Here is a 16,218-nt window from a genome sequence, read left to right on the forward strand (position 1 = left end):
GATTTACTTAAAGGACCATAATACCCAAATGTTTAAACACTTGAAAGTGATGCAGTATAGATGTAAAAAGCTGACTAGAAAATATCACCTGGACATCTCTATGTAAAAAAGAAAGATATTTTACCTAAAAAGTTTCTCAGTAGCCACATCCCATTGTAAAGGACTTCTAAGCAGCAAATCAGTATGTCTGTCCCGGGACAGGGGAAGGAGCGAGCTTACGTGCACTCTCATCTTATTTCCCTATTCAGTGTAAGGAAGTGTACAATGAAATCTCATGAGAGTTAAGTCAAATCTCATGAGATCACAGTGAAAGAGTTCATGACCTCAGCACTGTTGATGCTGATTGGCTGCAGTTCATTTCTTCATTTCTTCTATTTTTTTTTACCTGTAGCTGAGCAGCTGAGTATAACTTTTTACACAGAACTTACTCTGCTAAGCTGAGGAAATTGTGAGGTAAAATATCTTCCTTTTCTCTTGCAAGGTGTATCCAGTCCACGGCTTCATCCTTTACTTGTGGGATATTCTCATTCCCTACAGGAAGTGGCAAAGAGAGCACACAGCAGAGCTGTCCATATAGCTCCCCCTCTAGCTCCACCCCCCAGTCATTCTCTTTGCCGGCTCTAAGCACTAGGGTCTCTCTACGGGAGGGTAAAGTGAATGTGGTGTTAGATTTGTAGTTTTATATCTTCAATCAAGAGTTTATTTTTAAATGGTACCGGTTTGTACTATTTACTCTCTAGCAGAAAAGTGATGAAGAATTCTGCTGAGAGGAAAATGATTTTAGCATGTTGTAACTAAAATCCACTGCTGTTCCCACACAGGACTGAGGAGTACCAGAAAACTTCAGTTGGGGGGAACACTTTGCAGGCTTGACTGCAATGAGGTATGTTCAGTCATTTATTTCTAGACAAGACTGAGATAATGCTAGAAGACTGACAAGATCCCCATGTGGGGAGGGTAAGCTATGTTCTGAGACTTAGTATAGAATTGAATGCTTACATGACAGGGCTAAATAGGCTGGTTGACACTAATGCAGGGCAATCGATTATTTATTTAAGAAATATTCGTTGGAGACACCTTTTTAAGCACTTTGGTGTGTTTTACTGGGGTTATTATCCACATGGCATAAATTTAGTCACTTAGAAGTGATTTTTGTAGGCTTCACAACTGTGGAGTGGGAGGGGCCTAATTTCGCGCCTCAGATGCACAGTTAAAATTGAAAGGCTGTTTCATGCTGCTTCACATGGAGGGTCCAGAGCTGATTGAGGGCCTAGAAGAAGCTTTATTCCCCCAAAACTGATCCCTAAGGGCAGGTAGGGCCACAGCAGTAAGCTGTGGCAAGGTGCTGTAGTTAATTAACCGGTTGTTGACTTTAGACTGCTCCGGTTTGGGCATTAAGGGGTTAATCGTTCTGAAACTTGCTGTGCAATCATATTAAAGCCTTAGGTACATACTGTGAAAATTTCAAAAGGATTGGTGCATTTTTCACTGTTTTGTAAAATTGTGTGCTCTTTTTATTTCTTAAAGGCACAGTAACGATTTTTCAAATTGTGTTTTTTATTTGATTAAAGTGTTTTCCAAGCCTGCTTGTGTATGCTAGTAGTCTGTTAAACATGTCTGACATCCTTGTTCAATGTGTTTAGAAGCCATGGTGGAACCCCCTCTCAGAATGTGTCCCAATTGCACTAAAATGTCTATACACTTTAAAGATCATATTGTTGCACTTAAAAGTGTGGCCCTAGATGATTCTCAGACTGAAGGTAATGAGGATAGTCCGTCTACCTCTCCCCATGTGTCACAATCAGTTACGCCCGCTCAAGCGATGCCTAGTACCTCTAGTGCGTCTGCCCCTATTACATTGCAACAACTAGCGACAGTCATGGATAATTCCCTTGCGGCCTTTCTATCCAAACTGCCAGTTTTTCCTGCAAAGCGCGATAGCTCTGTTTTAAGAACAGATTATGATCAGTCTGAAGCTTTGGTAGCATTATCTGATGTACCCTCACAACACTCCGAAGTGGGGGTGAGGGATTTGATGTCTGAGGGAGAAATTTCCGACTCAGGAAAGGTTTCTCATCAGGCAGAGTCAGATTCATTAGCGTTTAAATTTAAACTGGAACACCTCCGCGTATTGCTCAGGGAGGTATTAGCCACTCTGGATGATTGTGATCCTATGGTGGTCCCAGAGAAATTGTGTAAAATGGACAAGTACCTAGAGGTCCCTGTATACACTGATGCGTTTCCGATCCCTAAAAGGGTTGCGGATATTGTTACTAGGGAGTGGGATAGACCAGGTGTCCCTTTTGTTCTCCCCCCTATTTTTAAGAAAATGTTCCCCATAACTGACCCCAGGCGGGACTTGTGGCAGACGGTCCCTAAGGTAGAGGGGGCTGTTTCTTCACTTGCTAAGCGCACAACCATACCAATTGAAGACAGTTGTGCTTTTAAAGATCCTATGGATAAAAAATTAGAAGGTTTACTTGAGAAAATTTTTGTTCAACAAGGTTTCCTTCTCCAACCTATTGCCTGCATTATTCCTGTAACTACTGCAGCGGCTTTCTGGTTTGAGGCGCTGGAGGAGTCGCTCCAGACGGAGACCTCATATGACGAAATTATGGATAGAATTAAGGCTCTAAAGCTGGCTAATTCTTTTATCACAGATGCCGCCTTGCAATTAGCTAAGTTAGCTGCAAAAAAATCAGGTTTCGCCATTATGGCGCGCAGGGCGCTTTGGCTCAAGTCATGGTCGGCCGATGTGTTGTCAAAATCCAAATTATTAAATATCCCTTTCAAGGGAAAGACCCTTTTCAGGCCAGAATTGAAAGAGATTATTTCAGAAATCACCGGGGGAAAGGGCCATGCTCTCCCTCAGGACAAGCCCTTTAAGACTAGAAACAAAGCTAATTTTCGTTCCTTTCGTAACTTCAGGAGCGTTCCGGCTTCAGCCTCTACAGCTGCAAAGCAAGAGGGTAACGCTTCACAGCCCAAGGCAACCTGGAAGCCTTACCAGGGCTGGAACATGGGTAAACAGGCCAAAAAGCCTGCAGCTGCTACCAAGACAGCATGAAGGGGTAGCCCCCGATCCGGGACCGGATCTCGTAGGGGGCAGACTCTCTCTCTTTGCTCAGGCCTGGGCAAGAGATGTTCTCGATCCCTGGGCTTTAGAGATTGTTACCCAGGGATATCTTCTAGAATGCAAGGACTCCCCTCCAAGGGGAAGGTTCCACATTTCTCGTCTGTCTACAGACCAGACAAAGAAAGAGGCATTCTTACGCTTTGTAGAAGATCTACATACGATGGGAGTGATATACCCAGTTCCGATTGCAGAACAAGGGCTGGGTTTTTACTCAAACCTGTTTGTGGTTCCCAAAAAAGAAGGAACTTTCAGACCAATCCTGGATCTAAAAATTCTAAACAGATTCCTCAGAGTCCATCATTCAAGATGGAGACCATTCGGACAATCTTACCTATGATCCAGGAAGGTCAATATATGACTACCGTGGATCTAAAGGATGCGTACCTGCATATCCCTATCCACAAAGATCATCATCATCATCATCGGTTCCTCAGGTTCGCTTTCCTAGACAAGCATTACCAGTTCGTGGCTCTTCCATTCGGTTTAGCCACTGCTCCCAGAAAAGGTGCTAGGGTCCCTTCTGGCGGTTCTAAAACCGCGGGGCATAGCAGTGGCGCCTTATTTGGACGACATCTTAATTCAGGCGCCGTCTTTTCACAGAGCCAAGGCTCACACGGAGATTGTATTGGCCTTTCTGAGATCTCACGGGTGGAAGGTGAACGTCAAAAAGAGTTCTCTGTCCCCACTCACAAGGGTTCCCTTCCTAGGAACACTAATAGATTCAGTAGAAATGAAAATATTTCTGACGGAGGTCAGAAAGTTGAAACTTTTAACTACTTGCCGAGTTCTTCATTCCATTCCTCGGCCATCTGTAGCTCAGTGCATGGAGGCAATCGGATTAATGGTAGCGGCAATGGACAATAGTCCCTTTTGCTCGGATACACCTCAGACCACTGCAACTATGCATGCTCAAACAGTGGAATGGGGATTATGCAGATTTGTCTCCTCAAATTCAGTTGGACCAGGAGACCAGAGATTCTCTTCTCTGGTGATTGTCTCAGGACCACCTGTCTCAGGGAATATGTTTCCGCAGGCCAGAGTGGGTCATTGTAACGACCGACTGCAGTCTGTTAGGCTGGGGTGCGGTCTGGGACTCCCTGAAAGCTCAGGGCTTATGGTCTCGGGAAGAAACACTTCTCCCGATAAACATTCTGGAACTGAGGGCGATATTCAACGCTCTTCAGGCATGGCCTCAACTAGCTGTGGCCAAATTCATCAGATTTTAGTCGGACAACATCACGACTGTAGCTTACGTCAATCAGGTGGGCGGAGGATCACTCCTGCCATCTCTCAGCAATTCACATCCCAGGAGTAGACAACTGGGAGGTGGATTTTCTAAGTCGTCAGACTTTTCACCTGGGGGAGTGGGAACTCCACCTGGAGGTATTTGCCCAGCTGACTCAGCTACGGGGCACTCCAGAATTGGATTTGATGGCGTCCCGTCAGAACGCCAAACTTCCTCTCTACGGGTCCAGGTCCTGGGACCCCAAGGCGGTATTGATAGATGCTCTAGCAGCGCCTTGGTCCTTCAATCTGGCTTATGTTTTTCCACCGTTTCCTCTCCTCCCGCGTCTGGTCGCCAGAATCAAGCAGGAGAAGGCTTCGGTGATTCTGATAGCGCCTGGGTGGCCACGCAGGACTTGGTATGCAGACCTAGTGGACATGTCATCTGTCCCACCATGGACACTGCCAATGAGGCAGGATCTTCTAATACAGGGTCCGTTCAAGCATCCAAATCTAGTTTCTCTACGTCTGACTGCTTGGAGATTGAACGCTTAATTCTATCAAAGCGTGGGTTCTCTGAGTCAGTTATACATACTCTGATTCAGGCTAGAAAGCCTGTCACCAGGAAAATCTACCATAAGATATGGCAGAAATATCTTTGTTGGTGTGAATCCAAGGGTTACTCATGGAGTAAGATTAGGATTCCCAGGATATTGTCCTTTCTCCAAGAAGGATTGGAGAAAGGATTGTCAGCTAGTTCCTTAAAAGGACAAATATCCGCTCTGTCTATCCTTTTACACAAGCGTCTGGCAGAGGTACCAGACGTTCAAGCGTTTGCTCAGGCTTTAGTCAGAATCAAGCCTGTCTATAAACCTGTGGCTCTGCCATGGAGTCTAAATCTAGTTCTTTCAGTTCTTCAAGGGGTTCCGTTTGAACCTTTACATTCCATAGATATTAAGTTGTTATCTTGGAAAGTTTTGTTTTTAGTAGCTATCTCTTCTGCTCGAAGAGTTTCAGAATTATCTGCCTTACAGTGTGATTCACCTTACCTGGTGTTCCACGCAGATAAGGTAGTTTTGCGTACCAAACCTGGTTTTCTTCCTAAAGTTGTTTCTAACAAGAATATTAACCAGGAAATAGTTGTTCCTTCTCTGTGTCCTAATCCTTCTTCGAAGAAGGAACGTTTGTTACACAATGTTGATGTAGTTCGTGCTTTAAAGTTCTATTTACAAGCAACTAAGGATTTCAGACAAACATCTTCCTTGTTTATCTATTCTGGTAAGAGGAGAGGTCAGAAAGCGACTGCTAACTCTCTTTCCTTTTGGCTGAAAAGCATCATCCGTTTGGCCTATGAGACTGCTGGCCAGCAGCCTCCTGAAAGAATTACTGCTCATTCTACCAGAGCAGTGGCTTCTACATGGGCTTTCAAAAAGGAGGCTTCTGTTGAACAGATTTGTAAGGCAGCGACTTGGTCTTCACTGCATACTTTTGCCAAATTTTACAAATTCGATACTTTTGCTTCTTCGGAGGCTATTTTTGGGAGAAAGGTTTTGCAAGCAGTGGTGCCTTCTGTTTAAGGTACCTGTCTTGTTCCCTCCCTTCATCCGTGTCCTAAAGCTTTGGTATTGGTATCCCACAAGTAAAGGATGAAGCCGTGGACTGGATACACCTTGCAAGAGAAAACAGAATTTATGCTTACCTGATAAATTACTTTCTCTTGCGATGTATCCAGTCCACGGCCCGCCCTGGCATTTAAGTCAAGTAACATTTTTTTTGTTTAAACTACAGTCACCACTGAACCCTATGGTTTCTCCTTTTTCTTCCTAACCTTTGGTCGAATGACTGGGGGGTGGAACTAGAGGGGGAGCTATATGGACAGCTCTGCTGTGTGCTCTCTTTGCCGCTTCCTGTAGGGAATGAGAATATCCCACAAGTAAAGGATGAAGCAGTGGACTGGATACACCGCAAGAGAAAGTAATTTATCAGGTAAGCATAAATTCTGTTTTTTATATAGAGATGCTCAGGTGATATTTTCCTGTCAGCTTTTTACAGTTATACTGCATCAGTTTCAAGTGATTTAGCATATGAGTATTATGTCCCTTTAATCTACGTCTTGGAAGTAAAAGGGCATGTTATAATACATTAGCAATTAAAGGGACAGTAAAGTCAAAAATAAACTTCCAGACAAAATGCAAACACATTTCCAATTTACTTCTGATTTGTTTTCTTCTCTTGTTATCCTTTGTTGAAAAATATACATAGGTAGGCTCAGGAGGTGCAATGCAAAACAGGGAGCTAGCTGCTTATTGGTGGTTGTACATATATTCCTCTTGTTATTGGCTCACCTGATATGTTCAGCTAGCTCCCAGTAGTGCATCACTGTTCCTCCCAAAAAGGATATAGAGAGAATGAAGCAAATTTGATAACAGAAGTAGATTGAACAGTTGTTTAAAATGATATCTATCTGAATCTCGAAAAGGAAGACATTTTGTGTTTCATATCCAAGCGAGAAATTGTTTTAACCACAGAACCTTGCTGACACTTTCTTTTCTGTTAGTCTTCAATAGAATCTTCTTTACAACATTTATAAAACAGGTCTCTGGACAATTAAACACCTTGTGCTTTGTCCCACACTCCCTAGGGAGACCAAACTGCTAAATTACTTTTTTTGCCAGCCTAGGGAGTATTAAACAAAGCACATTTTTTTCCACAAACTCAAAAGGTGTTAAATATCCTTTTAATGTTCTCTATACAGCAATCACTGAGCATTGCTCGCTTTGCATCTTCCCCTTCAAATCTTTTATTAAGTGTATATAGTGCAGGTAGTAGGACCCCTGTGTTTGCTCTCTAGTGTTTGAAGCACTTTACAAACCATTGTTTCTATATGTGTCTCTGTAGGTTATATGATCTGTAGAGTAGGATTTCCTTGTTTACGTACAACATTGATGAGTGTAATATAACATTTTTGAGTATTATAAATTAAAGATGAGAGTAAGAAATTGATCTGATTAAATGTCGTAAAACATAAACACTTGAATGAGTAGTGAGCAAAACCGTTTAAAGGGATATGAAACCCAAAATTATTCTTTCATGGTTCAGGCAGAGTATGCGATTTTAAACAAATTTCTAATTTACTTCTTTTATAAAAAAATAAATTGTTCTCTTGGTATTTTTTGTTGAAAAGCAGGGACATAAGCTCATGAGCCTGCCCATGTTTTGCAAGAGCACTATATGGCAGCACCATTTCCTGCCATATAGTGCTTCAAAAACCTACCTACCTCTTCAACAAAGAATACCATGGGAAGAAAGAGAACATTTGATAATAGAAGTAAATTGGAAACTTTTTAAAATTGTATGCTCTGTCTGAACCACTTTTTTTTTTTTATTATTAATACCCCCTTTAATGCATGGTGACGATAAACTTATTTTTTATTATGATCTGCAGCCGGAGTCTGTCTGAGTCAGAGTTGGCAGAAGAGGAGGCAGGAAAAAAGAAGAAAAAGAAGAAAAAAAAGAAGAAAAAAAGTCACAAGAAGAAAGGTTCTGATAAGGACGAAGATGGCAGCGCTGACTCTGATTCCAGTGCAGCAAACAGGAAGGCGAATGAACCTGACATTGCAGCAAAGTACGCCAGGGTTCCATAATTGTATAAAATAAATCCTGCAGAAGACAGTGTTCTATTTAAATGGTTATAGAAAGTTTGTATGAATTTGAAGTAACTATAATAAACATTGCAGTCTAGTAAGCATATATCTCATATATATACTGAACAGGCATGATGTGATGTGGAAGGTACTATTCCTTTCTCAGTTCTTAGAGTTTACTGTCACAGAAAAGGAATAGTGACTTCTTACACATTGCAGTATATTCATACTCTATGTAAATGGAGGAGCAGCGGGTAATACATACATTTAATATGCTTATATAGTATTTTGTATGCAAAAAAGGTTAAAGTGACCATAATCTCAAAATTAAACGTTCAGAGCAACTTTCAAATTTTATTTTTGTTATCACATTTGCTTTTTTCTTTTGGTATCCTTTGTTGAAGATAATACCTAGGTAGGCTCTCAAGCAGCAGTGCACTGCTGGGAGCTGAATGGTGATTGGTGACTGCACATATATGCCTCTTGTCATTGGCTCCTCAAATGGGTTTAGCTAGGTCCCAGTAGTGCATTGCTGCTCCTGTTCATACTTCTCAACAAAGGATTCCAAGAGAACAAAGAAAATTTGACAGTAGAAGTAAATTGGAAAAAAGTTGTTTAAAATGGTATGCTTTATCTAAATCCTGATTCATTTGCAGTTTTACTGTTCCTTTAAAGGACTATTATAGTTATACAATTAAATGCTCTTATTTGTTAGAGCATGTCATTTTATCTCTAGTGACATTGCAGAGCTATGTGTTTTTACTTCTACAAAGGGGTTAAACACATTTTTAAAATACCACTCTGTATCTACAGAGCTCTCCTGGTTCTGAACTGCACCTGCTTCTGATACAATCAGCAGTAGTAGTCAAACAGCTTGGTGTCAGACTTGCTGGTCCCAAGCAGAATTTTAACTTTGTTGTTGACCCCTTTGCAGGGGGTAAACCTATAGCTTTGCAGCATCATTAGTGCTAAAATGATATGCTCTAACATAGGGCTCAAAAAACGTCTGTAATACATTTTGAAAAGAAAGTTAGTTTTGAAGAAATTTGACTAATTTTGTATTTAATTCCACCATGATCAATAGTTCTGTAACACAACCCCAGAATAGGGCTGTGGCATTCTGGGATTTCTAGCACTTTTGTGGGGTTGAAAATCACTGCGCACATAATTATCAGCTGTGATCTTGCTGTATAAACACCCTCTTTCTCTGTACTAGGAGGGACACTCAGATGCCAGAATCTGGCCGTGTTTTTTGGCTTGATGAAGCTCAGTCTGTTGAAGAGGAGACATTCAGAATTGATAAGAAAGCTGACCCTGCAAACTGGGAGTACAAGTCACTGTACCGAGGCGACATAGCAAGGTGATTCATTCTGAGCAGGGTACTGAAGCCTGAAAGACTCCTGAGGCTCCTTGGGCTTAGAAAGTGATAGCAAACTTTATTTTTATATTGCAGCAAAACCTAGAATCATATTAAACAATTGAGAACCAATTTGTCATTTACATTCTGTAGAGTTTGGTACAAAATGTTTTAGTTTAAGGGAACGGACTGTAACTTACTTGGTACAAAAATGATGTAACAGTTTGTCATTTTCCTTTTGGGGTAAAATTGCAAATATACATCAGACTTGTTATTTCATTTATACACAGTACAATCAGCATTTGAGCACTACAAAAAATGGGCAGATTATGAGTGGAGCAGTATTTTTTGCTCGCGTTTGAGCATTAAAACCGTTGGAAGTAAGAATTATGAGTTGCAAGTAAAAAGTTTGTGCTCTCACGTTCGCAAAACCGCGGTAACTAATAGACTTTAAGAAGTCGCAAATGCAAAATCGAAATCTCCCATAGACTTTGATGGATCAGAAAATGTTTTTTTTTCCTGATATTTCGCCCATGCCTAGTTGACATAATTATCTGTTGTTTAGAAGACAGCAAAATTATTGAGGAGCCAGCAAAAATACTGAGATGCCATTTACGCACTTTTTTAGCAGCCAATACGCATTTTGTATTTAGAGTAATCTAAATATTCTAGAATCTTTGGCTCCATAGTTAAAGCTCCTGCTTTAAACTGTGAATGATCTCCATTTGCAATGTTCTGTCCCGTGCCACTCTTGTAAGGGCAGATCATTAGATAAGACTATAGCTATAGACTGACACATTTGCACTGACTGCCGTATTGTGTGTCTTCATTAAGAGTACATGCCAGGTAAAGAGTGAAAGATAATTTCGTTTTGATCTTGGCTAATGTCCTTTTTAAAACAGTAAAATTTAGTGCTGAGTAGTTGAAAGTGTTTGTTTTTTGTTTCTTATTTATTAAAGACTTCTAGGCAATTAAATTGAGCTGTGAAGTAACAGATTATGTCAGTTACTACATACAAAGTCTGCTCATGCGTGTAGATCAGCAGTAACTTCACTCGGGTTGAGATAGTGAGGCCTATTTATCAAATCTCTGTCGGACCTGATCCAACAGTGCGGATCAGGTCTGACAGACATCGCTGAATGCGGAGAGCAATACACTCTCCGTATTCAGCATTGCACCAGCAGTTCTTGTGACCTGGTGCAACGCCGCCCCCTGCAGACTCGCGGCCAATTGGCCGCCAGCAGGGAGGTGTCAATCTACCCAATCGTACTTGATCGGGTTGAATTGTGGCGATCTCTGTCCACCTGCTCAGAGCAGACGGACAGGGTTATGAAGCAGCGGTCTTTAGACTAACATAACTTGCATTTCTGGCGAGTCTGAAGACTCGCCAGAAACACGGGCCCTCAAGCTTCATTCGGAGCTTGATAAATGGGCCTCACTATTACTTTTATGAAATTTTTGATTATACTTGATCTCTTCTCTTTTTTTTTTTTTTTTTCTTTTCTTTTTCTTGCCACTATTTAGTGAGAGAGAGGCACTTTTAAAATACAAGGAAATGTACTAGCAGGCAAGGAAATGTACTGACAACATCTCTATGTGAAAAAGGAAGATATATTTTACCACAAAATTTCCTTAGTAGCCAGACTTTTTATTTTAGAGGGAATTTAAAGGCACAGTCAAGTCAAATTTAAACCTTTATGATTCAGATAGATCATACAATTTTAAAGAACTTTCCAATATACTTTTATTATCAAACATGCTGCCTTCTATTGATATCCACATATGTGCCTCTTGTCATTGGTTCACACAACGTATTCATCTAGTTCCCAGTAGTGTGTTGTTGATCTTTCAACAAAGGATATACAGAGAATGAAGAAAATTTGATAAAATAAGTAAATTGGGAAGTTGTTTTAAATTGTGTGCTCTACAATTTAAATCATGAAAGATCAATTGGGGTTTCATGTCCCTTTAAGCATCTTATTAGGATGCTTGTTCCAGGACATACAAGGGAGCATGTATCTGTTATGTGCAGGCACAGTCCATTTATTTCTTTGGTTTAACCCTTTGAGTGCTAATAACGGCTCTAAACCGTCACAGAGTTTCTCACTCTGGTGCTAATAACGACTTAGAGCTGTCATGAGCACTATCCCACCTTGAGGGAGATCTTGGGGCTCCTAACCGCTCCTACCCCGGCGATCGTGCCTGTAGAGTGACAGGCATCGGCGGGGCTTCACGTGATGCACGGCGACGTCACGCGCAATAATGTGATGACGTCACTGCGTGACTAGGAGGAGGGGGCATGCTGCTTAGAAGCCAGTATCTCAGGCATCTAAGCAGCTACAGAATCGCCTACCCTTTCCAACAGTGTAAGTCTTTGGGGTCTGTAAAAAAACTAAAAGTTAAAAAATGTTTTTTCAAAAAAAACCAAAAAAAACCCAGAAAATATTAGCACCCAGGTGGGAAAGTGCTTAGCACTCAAAGGGTTAATGTCTGCTATGAAATCTCTTAAAATTATGGGGAAACCCCACAAGATCACAGAAGATCAAAGTGTGAACTCAACACAGATGATATAAATTAGCCAGTTGTTTTTTTCACCATGCAGATTAAAGTAAAAAGAGCTGAAGAGTAACTGCTCACAATGCGCATACTTTGGTTAGCTGAAGCTTTTTATGATATACCGTAATACTTTCCAATGATTTTGCATAAAGCTAATGTCCCTTTTAATTTAGTCTGATTTTAGGTGATAAATCTTAAAATAATACACAAACACTTAAAGTGATGGTAAATTTTAAACTTTAAGAATGTTGCAATGAAAATTATATTAGTGTACAAGCAAAACCGCATAATTATTATAAAAAAAAGTGTATATATATTTTATAATACATTATTTAGTATCCTACTTGGTATCTTCTGTTCCTTTGGGCCCTCTTCATTTCCTCTTTTGGCTGGGCTGTGACATTGAGAGCAGTCCCACCCACTCTCTACATAGACTTCCTAAGGGCTTTTAAAGTGCTGGACTTCAAGAGTGTCATATGACACACACACTGATTGGATTTTTATTGGAATTGTCATAAAAAAAGAAAATTATTCATACCAGTGGGCTGGCATAACATTGTAATAGAAGCATTACTATAGGCACAGGTTTAACCCTTTTCACGGATAGATTAAAAAAAAAGATACACACATATATATATATATATCATTTCATTAGCTAAGGTTTACCATCACTTTAAATAATGGAGAAGAAAAGAAAATAGTGTTCTTAAAGTGATGGTAAATTTAAGTCAAAATAAAACCAGATCCTTATGCCTGAAGTTAAAACAATGTGGATTGCTATGTTTTTTTTTCTTCCAAAAAAGCAATTAATACTTTAAAAAAAAATGATATAACTCACACAGCATTTATAATATTTACTCCGCCCCATATGTTCTTCCGGCTTGATTCTGTTTCACGTAGAAAGTGGTCCCAACCGCTCGCTACGTCATTATTTGGGCATCGTTTGTTCAATCTTCGATTTGCCCATGCGGTAGAATGCTATCACCCCCGATACATTGTACAGAATTTTTCATTGTATACAAGTTTTCGCAGCACTATGCAGCTTAGCCAGCATACAGATAGATGCTTTGAGCCTGCAAGACTCTGGGGAATCTAGCAAATGCGCGTCACTTTATGCTAATTCGAAAACCGTAATGTCCAAAATCTTGATCGCATGCGCTCTCTGTGATGAAGGGGCGTGTGGCGGTCTTCAAAAGGCACCAACTGGTCCGCATTTTATTGGTTTAAGCGAAAACGTGAAATAAAATGTTTTTTACAGAAAAAAGCCAGGCGGAGGAACAGCGGGAAAAAAATTTAATCATTTGTAAAGGTTTTCACTAAAAATTATATAAATTGATAAATGAAAGTACCATTATATTTTAATGATTAATCAAATGTAGCATTGTATAATCGCTTACTTTGCCATCACTTTAAACAGCTGTATATTACCCATCATTTTTTTTTATTATTCTGACTTACTAAATAATTTCCAAACTTCACTTTATTTAATGAGAGAACATTTTCTCTGCGGTGTGTATATGTATAAACAGAATTGTATTGTTTTTTTTTTTTTTTTTTTTTTTTTTTAAAGGTACAAGCGGAAAGGAAATTCTTGCTTGGGAATTAATCCAAAGAAGCAGCTGATTGTTTGGGAAAACCAGTCTTCTGATAAGAAGAAACAAGCAAATAAGAAGCAGAAACGTTACTTTGCTAAGAGTGCGGTGCAACAGCTCCAGTCCCATGCTAATACAGTGTCCATCAACAACTACGACTCTAGCCGAGACTTCATTCCTGTTATGGATTGTGACCAAGAAGGTTCCAGTTTATCCAAATTGCCCACCAGTTGGGTGAACCCATTGGGAGTGTATGATGCATCCACTGCTCTCTGGCTACAAGGCAAAGGTGTGCCGCAGGAGGAAAATCCCCAGCCAGCTTCTCGGGAGAGCAGTATGTTAGGCCGAGTGGAGGAGTACAACAGACGGATCAGAGAAAACCCAGAGGATATCAAGATGTGGATGGAGTTTGTGTCTTTCCAGGTACTGAATTGACACCTAATTTAGTTTCCATATTTATTCAACCTCAGATTGTTTTACGTATCATGCAGCATAAAAGGCTCACATGTTTAATGCATTAGTGCCATACTGGAAAAAATGTGTTGCTCTTAATGGGAGGTAGAATGATCAAGAATTGAGACATGTGCCGGCTAGAGTTCAAGTAGTGATGTTGTCACTGCTAAATTGTGCATTCTCTAGGAGCCCTTAAAGGGACATTAAACTGCTGTGCATAACTACAAAAGAATAGTAACTTATCACTATGTTACTGCATTTCATTCTGTTCCTGCAGCTCTTTTCAAATATGTTCTCCTGTTTTAGTAGCTTAAAGGTGCCAGATTCTGAAGCTCCGCCTCTTTGTACTGGGCACCGCCATCTTGGAGCTCAGGTATTCTCACTTACTGCAGCAGAAGCTGTGTGCATTTACACATGAATGAGGTTGTCACCTTTTTGTGCTTCAGATTAGGGTGCATAATACAAAGCAGGAGCTGTAAATTAGTTTAGCTGCTGCATTGCAATATATTATTGTAGATTGTTTTTTGTAAATTTGTTTTGTAACTGTAAATCTGTGTAAAAAAAAGCTCACATGATGTATCATGCACAATAACTCCAAGCAAAAGATGCAGCTGTTAAATGAAAAAGGAGCAAATGTTACTGATCTGTGAGTGTGCACAGCTTATGTCACAGGCTGTGAGAATACCTGAACTCCAAGATGGCGGCCCCCAGTACAAAGAGGCGGAGCTTCAGTATCTGTCACCTTTAAGCTAGTAAAACAGGAAAACTTTTTTTTTAAAGAGTTGCAGGAACAAGATGAGATGAAATAACATAGTGAGTAGTTACTATTCTTTTGTAGTTGTGCACATAAGTTTAATGTCCCTTTTAAGGGGCATAAAACCACAAAAATACTTCTATTATCAAATTTACTTCGTTCACTCGCTATCCTTTGTTGAAATGCATACCTAGGTAAATGTCAGGAGCAGCAATGCACTACTGATAACTAGCTGCAAATTGGTAGCTGCCTGTTGTCATTGGCTAACCTAATGTGTTGAGCTAGCTCCCAGTAGTGCATTGCTGCTCCTTTAACAAAGAATATTAAGAGAATAACGCAAATTTGATAATAAAATTGCATGCTCTATCTGAATCATGAAAGAAACATTTTGGGTTTCATATCCCTTTTTTAAGTTTTATTCTAAAAAATGTAATTTGGTTAAGACTAAAAACTGCATGGCCACCATTGGTAAGTTGTACTTGCTTAAAAGGTACAGCCATTAAAAAATGTATTCTTGAGCTTGATTGAACAAACAAGAAGATATTAAAGAACAGTAAACACGTAATTACAAATCATTTCTGTTTTCTTGATATATAAACATTTTTAAAACACATTGGGCCAGATTAGATGTGGCGTGCTAATTTGTTTTCCCGTTCGATTGCTAACTGTGATCAGCTGAAGAGCATTAGCGCTTGTATTACAAGTTGAAATAAAAAGGTAGCGCATGAGCAAATGGCCTAGATGAGCCAACTTCAGGACATCAGCTATCTTGACCGGGCTAGCACCCTCTCCCTATAGACTGCTATCGGGTGTGCTGGAGAAATGTCTAGAGCGCTAACCAATAAAGGACCAAGGACGTGCCTGACACGTCCTCTGGAGTTTCAAACTCTCGATGCGATGGCGATCACTTCCAGACGCTTTCAGGGTATTGCAGTGATGCCTCGATATTGAGGCATCACTGCAATACCCTTTCTTACCCATCGATGCAGTGAGGGCCACTCTGTGGCCCTCCCTGCTTTGGCCATCGATGGTGCTGATTGTTGTTGGGTGGGAGCTGTGGCGGGTGGGCGGCCCATCATTGGTTCCGGATCCGTTCACATAGAAGTGTGTGCGATGCGACGGGAGTGCGGCTGGGTGGACGTGGGGGGTGTGCGCACGCGCCGCATTTAATTAAATCTATTGTAAATGTATGGGAAGGATTGGGGGGGAATATATGTTGGACAAGGGATCTGGGAGGGTGAGGGGGGGAGGGTGTTGAGGGGGGGCAGCTACACTACAGAAAATGCTTTATAATATAAAGAGAAAAAAATAAAACACATTTTTTATGGCAAAATGGGTACTGGCAGACAGCTGCCAGTACCCAAGATGGCGGCAAATAGGTATAGGGGGAGGGTTAGAGAGCTGTATGGGGGGATTGGCGAGGTTGGGGGCTAAAGGGGGACCCATCACTGCAGACTAAATATTAAAAAAATAATAATAAATGCCTTTTATTTTAGTACTGG

General features: G+C 40.6%; 1 protein-coding gene across 1 annotated transcript in view; it reads left to right on the forward strand.

Moving 5' to 3' along the window:
- Positions 1 to 16,218, forward strand: part of NRDE2 (NRDE-2, necessary for RNA interference, domain containing) — a 185,180-nt gene that overhangs the window by 6,653 nt on the left and 162,309 nt on the right. The window contains exons 3-5 of the mRNA XM_053697566.1: positions 7,806 to 7,985; positions 9,221 to 9,364; positions 13,488 to 13,932. Coding sequence (XP_053553541.1) covers positions 7,806 to 7,985; positions 9,221 to 9,364; positions 13,488 to 13,932 — 769 coding nt within the window. The remainder of the gene's footprint in view (positions 1 to 7,805; positions 7,986 to 9,220; positions 9,365 to 13,487; positions 13,933 to 16,218) is intronic.

The sequence above is a fragment of the Bombina bombina genome, chromosome 1 (assembly GCF_027579735.1).
Source record: "Bombina bombina isolate aBomBom1 chromosome 1, aBomBom1.pri, whole genome shotgun sequence".
Classification (NCBI taxonomy): Eukaryota; Metazoa; Chordata; class Amphibia; order Anura; family Bombinatoridae; genus Bombina; species Bombina bombina.